This window comes from Rhinolophus ferrumequinum, chromosome 4 (genome assembly GCF_004115265.2).
Source record: "Rhinolophus ferrumequinum isolate MPI-CBG mRhiFer1 chromosome 4, mRhiFer1_v1.p, whole genome shotgun sequence".
NCBI lineage: Eukaryota > Metazoa > Chordata > Mammalia > Chiroptera > Rhinolophidae > Rhinolophus > Rhinolophus ferrumequinum.
The window spans coordinates 104,818,579-104,832,722 of record NC_046287.1 but is presented as its reverse complement, the minus strand read 5'-3'; the positions used below and the strand labels follow the sequence as shown (position 1 = coordinate 104,832,722).

The window sequence follows — 14,144 nt, the reverse complement described above, 5'->3', positions numbered from 1 at the left end:
TTACTGTTTGCTACTGTTCGGCCACCTGCAGGCTTCTCGGGGCTGGGTGGATGCTGCGTCTACAAGTGGGGCCCCCTCATGACTATCCCCAGTCTTACACCTTTTATTTCAACAGTACTTTTAAAGGACAGTTGTTTATAAATGACAGCTTAAATTAATTTAGGAAAAGAGAAGAACTTACCAGCCTAGGTAAGTGCGCTGTGGCATGTCCCAGGCAGTTATTATTGGGAACTCACCTGCTGTCAGGATGCATGTTTCTGCTTTTTACTTGGTGTCAGTTTCATCTTCTTAAGTAGCTCTCGCCAGCATGTGGCTGCTGACCTCGCCCAGTCCCCATCTCCAGTTTGGCTGCCCAGCAGAGCCTGAGGGCTCACTCTGGAAGATTCTGATGACTCTTCCTGGGCCAGGTGTCCTCTCTGGACTGTCAGCTGGGAGACCTAATGCCCTGCCCAACCAGCCTAAGGTCCTGCCAATTTAAGCACAGCTGGAAAGTAATGTTTTCTAATTAAGCTGACGGAAGTACTGTTGGCAAGCTTTTCAGATTGTGGCCCCTGGGAAAATAAGGGCCTGGAGTACTGAGGAGACAGTCGAGATGAGAAGAAAGAACTGACAGGCGCTTCCCAGGCTTAGTTGTGGGAAACGTGATGCAGCTGAGTACCCTCCTTTATGACTGTGTCTTCAAGTCCATTGTGAAGACCTGTCACGTTATGCTCTTCATTTTGTCAGAAAATTGTCACTAAAACAAAGCTTGGTTCTTTGTTCTAAGAATTACTGTGCAGTTACAATTTTTGTTAAATAGAACATAAGTTATTTTCAAGATAGTTTTATTTTTCAAGGTAAAGCTGTAGTCAGCCTTACGTATGATAACTCCCCAGTTTCTCAGCCTTCCGTTCATTACTTACCATAGCTCCATGTACATTAGTCTTGGCATGAATGTGACTGCCGAGGGGAGGAGCTGTACCCAGTGTCCTGGGGCTGAATCCTGCAGAACAGAAATGGCAGAGCAGCCTAGCACAGGACACGAAGTGCCGGTAAGGAGGAAGGAGAATGAGTCACTTGGATTTGGCCGAACGGGTGGGTGTTACTGACAGCACTGAAGAAGCTGATGGAGTGCCAGGACAAGCTTGGAAAGGGCAGGGTGAGATCGCCAAGGCCCCAGTAGACTGAGACAGCTCCTCCCTGAGTTCTGCTGAAGGGAAGAGGTGGTGCAGTGCTTAGAGAGGATACAGAAAACACGGGATTAAGATGGGAGCCCGACACTGGCACACCCAGCATTTCTGGATGCCTGCCTGCCAGGTATCTGCACTTGTTTTGTGATGGCCTCTCAAATTGTGCCCCCAGATTTCTCTTCCCCTGACCCTTACCACTTCCCTCCTGTGATCCTAGCTTCTGTTACGTAGAATCATGATACCTCCAGCTTATCAAGCTTCAAATTTTAGGATCTTTCAAGTGTCTCTCTCTGGCAGAAAACCCTTCCATGTCTTCCCGCTGCTGTGAAATGGAGCCCAGGGTGTCCGGCAGGCCCACAGGCCGGTAGAGTCTGCCTGGTTATCTCTCCCTGTGCCACGTGTCCCCCAATGCTGCACTGCACAGACTTGGCGTCTGCCCACTGTTATGCCCCTTTAGAGGAAACTGTCCTGATGTGCCTGAAGGTTCAGCCCAGTTCCAGGCTCAGGCAGCAGCTGCCAGGTGCACGACACACCATCAGATGGCCAGTCCAGGGACCTTGGGGAACTTGGAAGAGCAGCACTCTCCCAGATGTGTAGACACACCGGAGGGAGCACCTGCCTGAGGCCCGCCCAGCGGTGCTAGGGCCTGAAGCCAGCTGGCTCTAGGGGCACTTCTGTGAAAGAACTCCAAACTCAGTGTGAAGCCAGCAGGTTCTGACGCTGCAGGCTTGCTCCAGATGGCACAGTGAAGCTCCTGGTGATCTGCCACTGGAGGGCCTTGCCTTCACATCCCACAGAACGTGACATCTGTCCGTGTAGACAGGGCAGCGAGGCACAACGAATGCCTAAGTGCATCTGAAACTAAGCCTTAGCTCATCTGCTTCAGGTGTGATTCAATGTCATGTTCTCAGACTTCACCTACTTGCCCTTAGTCCTCCTCAGCAACGTTCTCACCCTTCGCAGTGTGCCATACAATGTGTAGAAGTGTTCAAGTGCACGTTTATTGAATGTTTGTCTCCTCCACTGGACCCTTCACTCAGTGCCGCCCAGGCCCTTGGCTTCGTTCATCGCATAGCACCCAGTAACGTGACTGCTGATCACAATGAGCAGAGCTCGGGCTAGGCCGTCCTGCAGATTCACTAACGTAGTTCTTAGATTACCTCTGAAGTAGGTACAGCCCTCCCGATCTCTCAGATGGGGAAACGGTGGTTGATGATTGACTTTCCATGTCCCACTGTCCCCGCAAATCTGTTGGTGGCCTCTAACATCTCTGGGACATGCCGCCCCACCCCCCCCCAATCACCTGAGCCAATGGTTGCTATGGGCATAAGAGTCCCAGTTACGTTTTGTGAAATTTAATGTTGAGACTCCCTACTGAGGATCAAGTAAATAAATGAAAATACCGAGTTCATGTTCACATGAGTATTGTCATGAAGCAGCCTACCCGTCTGTCTCCTCGTACCTGCCCCTAAAGAAAGAGTCTGAGATGAATCCTTTCAGGGACTTTGCTTCACCTTTGTGCTTACACCTTATGTCTCCGTTTAGTCCCAGAGGATAGCTGGTTAGTCAGTAACGAGTAAGATTCCCCACGGGGAGGACAACTCAAGCCAGGCACAGCCCAGTGGGGACCAGCAGGAGAACCCACGGGGTTGATAGAGGTGGGCATAGACCCCCACCTTCCCCCGGCTAAGGAGAGCTTCTGCCTGTGTGGCTGCATTCCTTCCCACAACATGCTTGGGAAGAGATTCAAGGGTGTAGTAATATCAGTTCTCCATCTATCCATTTCAGTAAGTTTCAGCATAAAGGTTTTGTCTCTTGGGGAGGTACATCCTGAAACTGACAGTTCAGCTGCTTGCAGACAAGGGTAATTAGTTCAAATCAGTTTCTTAGTACAATGTGTGAAATTCACAGACCTTGGAGAAAACAATGTTGCTTTCTTGTGTGTGCATCAATAAAAGCCACAAGACTGCCCAATTTGGGGCTCTCAGTCCTTTGAGGCTGTGAGACCCTTGGCCTGTTTCATAACTTTGATTTGTTTCTTACTTTCTTAACCCTTTGCCGCCCCTTCTTGTTCGCTCACTGCCTGTGTTGCGCTGGACGCGACACATAACAAAGTGGAAAAGGTCTGAGCCATGCCTGTGCCCTGACACTGCACAGGGAAAAGCAACTCTAGAACCTCAGTGAGGCAGCCGGGGTACTCGAGCACTGGGCACGGGCGCCCCCCTTTCCCATTTTACACTTGAGGAAACAGCTGCTCCAGTCATACTTACAGAGCCAGAGATAAACAAGGACTAAGGACAGACAGTCTGGGTTCTTGGCTTAATCTTCAGTAAGTTCACTAAGTGTTCTTTCTTTAGCTGTATTTAAAGGGAAAATGCCATGTTAGAACCAAGGAAATAATAAAGTATGTGATTTTTCAGCCAGGGGGAGAATAACCTAGTTACAGGAGCCCTTTTGCGGCTCACACCTCTGTGAAATCTGGCTTCTTGGTGTAGTTCCTGCCACCTTCTCCACTTACTAAGCTGTAATGTCTTCCCACACATAGGAAGGTAATTGTGGCTCCTCTACGAGTTAGGTGTACATTAATTGTATGACTCACAGAATTCAAGTGTCTTGTCTGAGTAAATAATCTGAGGGTTTGGGGTGACTAGGAGAGGCGCTAGGTCTAGCTCCAGGCTCCTCTCTGCCACCTGCTGACTTTGCGACAGGGACACCAGCCCCACAGGTCCTCGAGATTCGAGGCTGCTTTTGTGTACAAGATAAACTGCAGATTTCTTCTGAGGATCCCGGTAGTGCGTATTCTTTCATTCTGGAGTGCACTTTCCATCCTCTGCTGCGATGGACTTACTGCTGCACACTGTCACCATTTGTCATGGCCGTGCATGGCCTGATTCGAGCTGACTATAAACTGGGGCTGCGGGCAGACAATGTTTCTTACAGGGAAGGCACTATCCTAGCACTGCTGCCAACATCTAACCTTCACAGCCCTATGGGCTGTTAACAGATCCAAGCAACTTGCCCAAGGTTCCAGCCCTCCTGGTGCAACCAGGATTGAAACACTCAGCCCAGCTGGTCTCGGCCCCTCCAGGGTCATTCCCAGTAGTCCCTTACCCTTCGGTCATCAGTGTTGAATGGGGTGATGAAATCTCATGCAGTCCCGCTCCGTCCCGCCCTGTTGGCACATGCGTCTGTCCGGCGTCCCCGTGCTATCCGCTTCTGCTCTCCGCCAGTCAGTCACTTGCTGGCCGTCTGGGTGATCACTGACTGAGCTGCAGTGCTGGTGTCCAGGTCAGTGTATTTTACTCTACTAATGCCATGTTCCCATAACTCATTGCAGTATGTTGTCATTGTTCTAATTTATTATTAGTTGTTCATCTCTTGCTGTGCCTAATTTACCAGTTAAACAATCACAAGTATGCATGTACATATAGGGCGGTACTATCTGCTGCTTCAGGCATCCACTGGGGGTCTTGGACCGTGGCCCCCACATAAGCAGGACAGCTGTACTCACACACAAACACTCACCAGGATGTGTGACTGTCCCTTGCTTACTCAGCTTGACCTCATCCCTGGCTCTTTGCCCCTGGTCTTCATCCCTCCCTCCACTTCGAGATCTTACCCTTGTTTCCTTTGCACTGCTTCCTCCCCTCAGAATGCCCTATTCTGCCCATCTTTAAAACACACAAAGCCCTCACTGTGGCACCCGTTTCTCTTTGTAATTGTACCTTGACTCAGGCAGGCCAATCCCTTCTCACCGCCCCTTCGAGTTGCCCAGCTCCCACGATCCCCAAATGCCTCTGCTGCCAACTGTCACACAAGTCCTCTTCCTAACTGAAAACCATCGTCTGTGACACAAGCTCATGCTGTTCAACACACCATCCTCACTCCTGAGCACCAGCCCCACACTAAATGCAACCCTGTCCCCAGGCCTGCGTTAACTTCCACACTCAGGTCGATTGCACACATATATTTAACAATATAGTTTTACATAGACTGCTAAGAGCACTTTCTTCGTATTTTACAGGACTTGATACATGGACTTTCTATTAACATTCATTCCATAGCACAGCCAAACCTAAGTCCTAAATAGATGCGTTACAATTTGATTAGCGTTTAAAGGCTTAATGGCAATGAGGGGAGGAAAAAGCGTAGGTTTGTTTTACGTAACTGAACAAAAAATAAGAGCAACAAAGAGTCACTAAAATTTAATATGGCCTCATGCGGCCTGAAGGAGGAGGTGCCCGGTTCGGGGGGGTGATGGCTATATCCAGGTAGTCTCCTATCTGGAACTTCTGCGACTGCAGGGTCATGGAGTCATCAGTCCCCTTCCTCCCAGACATGGTGCTGCCAATCTCCTTTACTCTGAGGAAGGAAAGCAACTGTCAGTGTCACAAATCAGTGGGCTCCACGCACACCAGATGAGCGTGGGCCTGGGTCTGTCCATCAGGTGAAGTTAAGCGCTGCATTAACATAGTATAAATCTATGCCCCCCACCCATGAGATTCACTAAAGGGGTCACCACTACCAGTCAGAATATCAAAATCAAAAAGACATTATAGGAATTAAAAAAGAAAACCCACCGATAGCCAGGTCTTTTAATATCCGTGAAAACAATTGCAAAATTGAAGTGTGTGCCTTTCTTTCTAGCTTCTGGGTAGACTTCTTTCACTAAACTAGTTAGTTCTTTCAAGGTTGCATCCATCCTGAATTAAAACAAAAACAAACATTACATTTGATTAATCAGTAATAATATAACAGATATTGACATACAAAGTTAATTACATTTGTCTGAATTGTGATTTATGCCAGAAACTCAAAGTTTTATATTTCAGTTAATTTTAAAGTATCTAATAATACTATTTGCCCCCAAATACTCCCTTTACCAACCTCGGTGTTTGAAATTTAAGGAGTGAAAGTCAGACCGTTAGTGCTAAAAGGGGCTTCAGAATGACACATGGTAATTTTTGTTGCTATAACATCCTGGTGGCCTACTTATTTACCCCTTTAAGGTAACTAGTCCAAATTAATCCAAATACTTAAAACAGTCGTATTTCATTATTTCTAAGACACATACTTTTCCACATTTCAGCATCTGTGAAATCGCAATGCATCGTAGAATGCATGTGATAGGCAAGCTCTTTCATACAGATGTGCAGCTTCTCCTTTCTAAGATGGAATCCTAAAAAGCCAATGAAACATGAAAGTTTCAAGACTAAGCACATGCTCCTTTCACAATGTATATTTTTGCCCTGCAAATATTTATTTGATCTCAGAAATTAATATAATCCTTTGAGCTAATGTGGCACAAATGTGGAAAAATCTATTAAAAATACAAGCATCTTGGAAACAGTAACAAACCAGTATAAATTTCTGTATTTCTTTCATGGCAACTGGGAAGATGAAACAGATGACCTAAAACTTGAAACAGCATAGCCTGTAGGGCCCATAAGATGACACAAGGACACCAGGCACTGATGAAGAATTAAGAACTCTGAAACACAGCACCAGGCAGGGGGTCAAACGCCCAAGGCCATTTAGTTTTAACACTCTATTTACAAGCCTCGGCTTCACACTGAGTAAAAAACTCCAAATCGAATCTTTCCATGGAGGCTCCCACCAGCTCGGAGGTGCTCTGGAAACAAGGAGGTGCTCTGGAAACAAGCCGCTCCTCTCGTTACCATGAGAACAACCGATGCCCTCTCAATTGCCAGCCCTAAAGCTAAGCACTGCTCCCCTCTCCCCATCGTTACCCTGCTGTTTCCACCTGCTCAATACAGATCAAATCATTTTTCTCCATGCCCACCACTGGTGCTGTTTCAATCTCTCATTATTTAATTCCTCTGTTTACCCCTTCCCACCTACGGGGAGGAGTCCCACTGTTGGAGGACAGCAAAGAGCACGACAGCATGTGCCGCCAGGAGCAGCACCCAGGATGTCACCCCACTCCAGGGTTTGCAGTGTTGGGATTGCCAAGAACGACACGGACAACACTTTGAGAAGGAACAGCAAGACAAGCTTCAGACGTTACTGCTGGTCCCCCCACTGCCTACAGCTCTCACCTGCAGCCCATCAGACGGTCTTGCATGTCCCTCTCATGAGCAGGGAAGGGGCCACATGATGCTTGAGCAGCACAAAGAACATCAAGCCCAGGACAGGGACAGAGCAAAGCTCAGCACAGGCGGCGAGGGCCCTTACCTCTTTACAAGGAAATGACCCAGGCCCAAGGCCACTGTGGCCCTGTGATAGGCGAGAAGCTGTGCAAGACTGCCTTTCCCAACATGACACATGTTCATTATTGAAAGAGGGGAAAGCCATCTGCAGGAATGCAGTAAATTATATCCCACACCTCACCACCCAGCAGTAACCAGTGACGTTACACCACTTCTGGCATCTTTCTGTGCACATGCACAGTGCTACAGAAATTGATCATCAAGCGTGTTATATATGCTGAGACAATACAAAAAAAACTGCTTCAAATATTACACATATTTTTAAGAAAACTTGAAATTAACAGAAGGAAAAACTAAAGTCAAATTGAAGGAATTGTAAAACTTCGTAACGATGTTACTCTTCCTCTCAACCCTGTCCTTTTGTAGCTTATTTTTACTTTGTCCCCAGTGATCTCCAATGTTGGCCTGAAACTTGAGGCCCGAGTGACTTTCTTTAACCCGATATTCTGCTGTTTATTGTAATCAATTATTCCTGATATACAGAATGTACTTGTGTGTACCAAAAAGGATTCTCTTCCTTTCTACAAACGTTTTCCAGATTTTCATCTTGCTCAGGACGAACATGGGGAGCTGGTTCACACCTCTCAGTGAATAGTCCTCCTCCATGAGCCCCCGCCTGCCTGCTGAGGGCTGTCACCTAGAGCAGCTGGACTGCCAAGTGCACTTTCTGACTAGTCCACAGCTTGAGCACTCAGGTGAAGAGTAAACAACGAATACTCTACAGCGTAGTAGTAAATGCATTTCCGACTTACGATATTTCCAACTTAGCATGGGTTTATCGGGACATAACCCCATCCATGGTAAGTCAAGGAGCATCCTATTTGGTAGGTGGGATTCAAGTCCCATCAGTTGGACTTTAGAGATCATCCTAGATAATCCAGTAGGCCTGATCCAATCAGTTGAGGGCCGTAGCCGGCTGTGGACCCAGATTTCAAGCAGTGCCCTTCCTGATAGACTGCCCTACAGATGAGGAATTCAGGTCGCCGGGCAGCCCCCCCAACTGTATAAGCCAATTCTTTGTTATATAAATCTCTTAAAACTGCTGATGGTTCTGTTTTCCTGGGTGAACCCTGATACAGTGGCCTACATGATTTTCTTCCAGTAACCTGTTTAATGACCACCTAATCACAGGACACGTATCACTCTGGTGTATCTGTCTTGTTCCCAGCCCCACGCAATGCCCTGAACTTTTGCAAACTCAACTGGTTTCTGCTGGGCTCCTCTGGACTCCCACTGCCTTTTCCTTGACTTCTTAGGGCTGTGTACATTAGCTTCTCGGTCCAGTTCCAAAAATTGAGAATTCCTAAGATTTGTTAACCAACCTCCCTCATTCCTGCTTCTGGGAGAGGGACAGGTCTCTGCGCTACCTCCACACCAACCATCCAGTCTTTCAGAATCTGTTTTTTTGGAGGTATAGTATAAGGTTCTTTCCTTGTTTGTTTAGGACAGGAATTTTTCTAATCTTGATCGGGAGTAGAGGATCTATTGAACAATCTCACCCTGCCATCTTCACCCTAGTCTTCCTTAGCATTTGTTAGAGTGCTTTCTCGCTGGACTGAGCTCACTGTAGGGAGCGTCAGCACCATCTTTCCTTTATGCCCTGAGGGTCTAAGTACAGCACCTGGCAAACAAAATCTTATTTGTTGGAGAAAATATACACTTTAATCTTTGAACAGAGGTTTTCATCAACCCAGTAATAACAGTTCCTCCCTCTAACTGAAATCAACCTTCTCTGGCTTTATTCTGGGATGATATACTGAACTGGACTCATACTACTACATAAACTTAACAAGCCCCTTCAAAAAGACAAATAAGGTCCAAATCTTTAAAGAGCTGAGTTCTAGTATATTGGGCTTACAGTTTAAAATTACACACCTTTAGAGGAACGTAAAATACTGTGTGAAAAACAGTTTGGCGGTTCCTCAAAAAGTTAAACATAGAATGAGCACATGATCCTGCAATCCTACTTCTGAGTATAGAACCAACTGTATCCCACTTCTGGGTATAGAACCCAAAGAACTGAAAGCAGGCTGAAAGAGATTTGTACTCCCATGTTTACAGCAGCATTATTCACTGGCTGAAATGTACAAACAACCCCACAATGCCTATCAATAGATGGACCAACAAAATGTAGTATATCCATACAGTGAAATTTTAGCCATAAAAAAGAATTGTTGTATGTGACACCATGAATGAAGCTTTAAAACTTATGCTAAGTGAAATAAACTAGACAAAAGAACAAATATTGTGTAAGTCCACTTATATGAAGTGTCTAAAGTAGATAAATTCAGAGACAAAGTAGATTACCCTGGATATACCCGGACTGGTATAGAATTTCTGTTGCGAGGGAATGAAAAAGTTGTGGGAATAGATTAACAGTAATGGTGCACAATGTGAATATACTTAATGCCACTGAATTGTATCCTTAAAAACAGTTAAAATGGCAAATGTAATACACACACACAAAAGACAAATTTTAAAAAAGTATACCTTTCGTACTGCTACTAAAAAACCATTATGATGTCAATCAAACGAAGGAATTACACGTACATGCTGCTTGCTGTGTATAACGTTCCTAGTCAGACTCGGGGTAGGTAAGGTACACACAAGAGATACACATTCAGGGGCAGGTCTTCACTGAGCACACATCAAAATCTTTTCTATTATGCATCAGATCAGAAACCACCCCGGTTTTGCTGATATTTGATGCTACGGCAGTAAGGCTCAATATCACCTGGAAGTGCTCCTCGAGGACAACACACATCACTCGACAGCATGGCTGACCCTTCCCCGTGACTGTAGTACCATGTATTCGACCGGCAGCCCCTTATGGGCGGCTGCCGCATTTTAACGATCTGCGTGCCATTGCTCTACCAAGCAGCCATAACTCCACAACGCCAAAGGTTCACCATTAGACGCAGAAGCTTACAAGACGGGTCGGACCGATCTTTTCACTTAACAGCCGAAACTAACTCTGTGAGAGTGGCGCCCGCAGGCTCAAGTGGGGGCTGCTCCCCACCGGCCCAGGGGACTCGCCGGTGCCCGCTCGTCCCGCGGCCCACTCACCAGGTGTAGATCTGCAGCTCGCTGGATGGCACGTTCCCTCGGGAGAACTCGTCCATGCGGTGATGGCGGCCGTTGTTGGTGGTGAAGACGCGCAGCAGCAGCGGGCACGTCTGGGGGACAGGAGTAAAGGCAAGGGAACAAGCTGAAGCGGCGCGGCCAGCCTCCCGCAGGCGCCGCGGCCTCCGAGCCGCCCCCTGCGCGCAGGCCCCGCTCTCCACCCCGCCAGCCCACTGGCACCTCGTCCGGACGCCTCACCTTCTCCCGGTCGATCGGCTTCTCCGGCTCCTTCTTAATTTCCTCCTGGGTGACGCGCGACTCCACCGCCATCTTCCTCCTGTGGCCCGCGAGACGCTCGCTCTGACCTCCGACCCCGGCAGCTAGCATGAGAACGAAGTGTCTCGCGAGGAGAAGCTCGAGGCTTTATAGCAGACAGGGCGGGGTGAGGGTGGGGCGGGGCCTTCCGCGGCGCAAGCGCATTTTGTTGCGCGGTGCACTAACCCAGACAGGCCGCGCCTGCGCGTTGTGTTGTTCGGGAAGAGGCGGGCGCTGGCGTCCCCGCAGCGGAACTTCTGAGGGACGTCGCCGGACCTTGTTGGCCAAGGTATTTATGCATTCCCTGAAATGTTCACAGGCCAAATAAGCTCACGAGGGCGTATTCGCACGAAATTATGGAAACCTTAACGCAAAACGCCTAAGAACAGTACAGGAGGTCCTGTTGTGAGTAAGCAAAAACATGCCTTTATTAGCAAACTGTCGAGCTCTTTTTTGATAGAGGTAGGGTAACACGTGGTAAAAGGGCCCGAACGTGGTCCCTGAGTTAAGACTAGGGAGGCACTGCAAAACAGAGGGAACAGTGAGTGACCTGGACTGAGGGAAGAAAGGACTCCTCCCACCCCACCCCTACACAGAATTTCGGGAGCGGTCAAAGACCTAAGTGTGAACAGCAAAACTCGCACTTTCTGGAAATAACATAGTAGACCGTCTTCATGACCAATGGATAGGGATATGTGATACAAAAAGCACTAACCATAAAAGGTTGACAAAGTTTGCTAGATTAAAATAGAAAAAAAAACAACAAATCCTAACCTTCAGCATACATCATAAAGAAAGAGAAGCATAAATCACAGAGTGGAAGAAGGTATCAGGGGTGCATGTGATTGACAAGAGCTAGGGTCCGGGATATGAAAGAACTAAAGAAGAATTCCAATAGAAAAATGGGTAAAATCATTGATTTGAAAATGGAGAAATCCACATGGCCAATAAACATAAGGTGCTGAAGCTCATTACTAGTCAGGAAATGCATTAAAACCACAGTGATCGGCTTTAATTGATTGGTTTTAAACTACACGTACCTCTGGGTAAAAATTGGAATTCTGACAGTTGTTGGTAGACTAATGGGAATTCTCAAATGGTATATATACCACTTTGGGAAGTAGTTTAGGATTATTTAGTAAAATTGAAGATACGTATACTTTAGATCTAACAATACCACTCCTTGGTATATACCCTAGAGACAGCCTTGCTCAGCTGTATCCGGAGACATAAGAATGTTCTTGGCAGTATTGTTCATAAGAAAAAAGAGTGGAAACATCCCAAGTGTCCATTAGCATTACAGTAGTTCAATGAATTGTGGTATCTATACAGCAACAAAAATGAACAAACTACAGCCACATGAAACCAACTGTGTGAAACATCATGAATTTCACAAGCATAATGGTAGGTGTAAGAAGCCGAAGACAAAAGAATGTATACTATGTGAACCCATTCTTACAACATTCAAAAGCATGCAATGCCATATTGTTCAGGATTCATTTCCAGGTGATAAAACTATAAAAAGAAAAGCAATGAAGTCATTACCACAAAAGTCAGAATGGTCGTTAACTCTGAGAAAAAAATGGATTGTGACCATGGAGGGGCAAAGGTGTTTTTTTTTTTTATTGAGGTGGTGATTACACCGTTTGATTTTAAATTGTTCTTTAAACAGTACATTTATGTTTTATGCATTCTTCTGCATGAATGCTGTATCATGCTATTTTAAAAAATACCCCACCAAAGGAAAAAAAATGCCTATAAGTCAGTAAGAAAAAGACAATCCAATAGAAAATGGGCAAAGGGCATATAGGCCTTTCAAAGAAAACACAAATTGCATGTAAACATGAAAAAATGCCCAACCTCATGAATAATCATAGAAAAACGCACATTTAAATCACAATGAGATAACATTTCACAACTAGATTGGCCAAGATGGAAATCTGACAACCAAGTGCTATGAAGGAGATGGAGAAAAGGGAGTTTTTATGGGCTACTCTGATCTACTTTGGAAAAATTGATGTTATCTAGAAAGACTGGATATGAGTACACGTGAAGACCCAGCTATTCCACTTCTATGCTATGCCCCAGAGAAATTGTTACACATAGTCAAACTTTTAGAAACAATTTGAATGTCTACCAAGAGTATATTGGTAAAATGGAATACATAAAGTTGAAAGTAAATGAATGAATGAATATGCTCTTTTAAAAGTAGAATTAAAAAAGCAAGTCAGAAAAACGCAATGGGATTCAATTTATGCAGAGTTCAAAATTAGGAAAATATTCCCTGTCTCCCCCCACCCCCACACAAAAAGTACTGTTTAGGGAAACAAACACCACATGGTAAAACTATAAAGAAAAGAACTGGGATGATTAAAACTAAATTCAGGATAGTGTTATCTCTGAGAGTAAGCTGGATGACCCAATTTATGAAGGGCATCCTGGGAGCTTCTAAAATACTAGAAATGTGCTCTTTCTCACTAGGGGTGGGGGTGGTTTTTCATTTTTACATTGTAGCTGTACATTTTAGATACTCGTGTGATTTAGATCACTGTTAAAAATTTTTAACTATTATTTAGGGATAGGACCTTACATGCAGTCAATATCCAGTTTTTTACAAAAGATTAAATTTCCTTCAAGTTCTATGATTCTAATATTAAACCTTTTTCAAAACCTCCATAGTATAAAAATACAGACACATGAGGGCACTCTAACCAATAAACTAAAGGGAAACATTGAAACTGAAAATGAACCTCATGACCTCTTAGTGGTGACTGGGAGGTTTAGTCGCTTAGATGTAAGCTTTTATAATGGACCTTTCTGAATGAGGCTCTCATCAAAATGGGAGTCCTGATGCCTGTGACAGTGCAACTGCAGCTGTATATCAGAACAATTCAGGCTGACTTTCAGCATCCCTCAGTCTACCTACTTGGCTTTCTAGGTCCAGCACTGAGCACAAACTGTAAAATTTAAGTATATGCATCCTTTCTCTTTATAGAATTTACAAAGGAGAATTACAGTTCTCGGTGGTTCTGAGAGCCATCTCCTTACCAGTACATTTTAAGCCAGTGGAACAGAATGGGGGTTGCATTTGCTTGTCATGGAGTTGAATCTCTCACTTTACCCCCTATTTTAAGCATTTGAATGATTATATTGAAATGGTTTTTAAACGAACATTCTCTTCCTCAAGAGTCTGCAGTGTCAACAACATATGTACTTACCAGAAGCAAGTTGCAGAGGGTGACTCAAAGGCTTAATCAGTGGTTAAAAAGTTTAGTCTTTGAAGTTAGAGAGATCTTACATTTAAACGTTAGCAAATTAACCAGCTTGCTAGCTGGTTAATCTTGAATCACTTAACTGCTCTGAGTCA

The 14,144-nt window shown here is 45.4% G+C and overlaps 2 protein-coding genes across 2 annotated transcripts in view; one reads left to right on the top strand and one right to left on the bottom strand.

The window, feature by feature from the left end:
• Nucleotides 1-5,123: 5,123 nt before the first annotated feature.
• SAP18 (Sin3A associated protein 18) lies at nucleotides 5,124-10,883 on the bottom strand. Its single transcript, XM_033104502.1, has 4 exons — nucleotides 10,721-10,883; nucleotides 10,466-10,575; nucleotides 5,750-5,872; nucleotides 5,124-5,531 (listed from the first exon to the last, which is right to left on the bottom strand). Exons 1-4 carry the CDS (start codon nucleotides 10,847-10,849, stop codon nucleotides 5,375-5,377), a joined length of 519 nt encoding a protein of 172 aa, XP_032960393.1. The 5' UTR covers nucleotides 10,850-10,883; the 3' UTR covers nucleotides 5,124-5,374.
• Nucleotides 10,884-10,971: 88 nt separating this feature from the next.
• The window catches only part of LATS2 (large tumor suppressor kinase 2), a 115,511-nt gene continuing 112,338 nt past the window's right edge, over nucleotides 10,972-14,144 (top strand). The window contains exon 1 of the mRNA XM_033104286.1: nucleotides 10,972-11,066. The gene's annotated coding sequence lies outside the window, so the exon portion shown is untranslated. The remainder of the gene's footprint in view (nucleotides 11,067-14,144) is intronic.

Excerpts from the sequence above, each read along its gene's own strand:
- SAP18 (XM_033104502.1), bottom strand. The coding sequence starts at position 10,849 with ATGCTAGCTGCCGGGGTCGGAGGTCAGAGCGAGCGTCTCGCGGGCCAC. Across the intron at positions 10,576-10,720 it reads AGCCGATCGACCGGGAGAAG|ACGTGCCCGCTGCTGCTGCG; the intron begins GTGAGGCGTCCG and ends CCTGTCCCCCAG. Across the intron at positions 5,873-10,465 it reads GAGCTGCAGATCTACACCTG|GATGGATGCAACCTTGAAAG; the intron begins GTGAGTGGGCCG and ends GTTTTAATTCAG.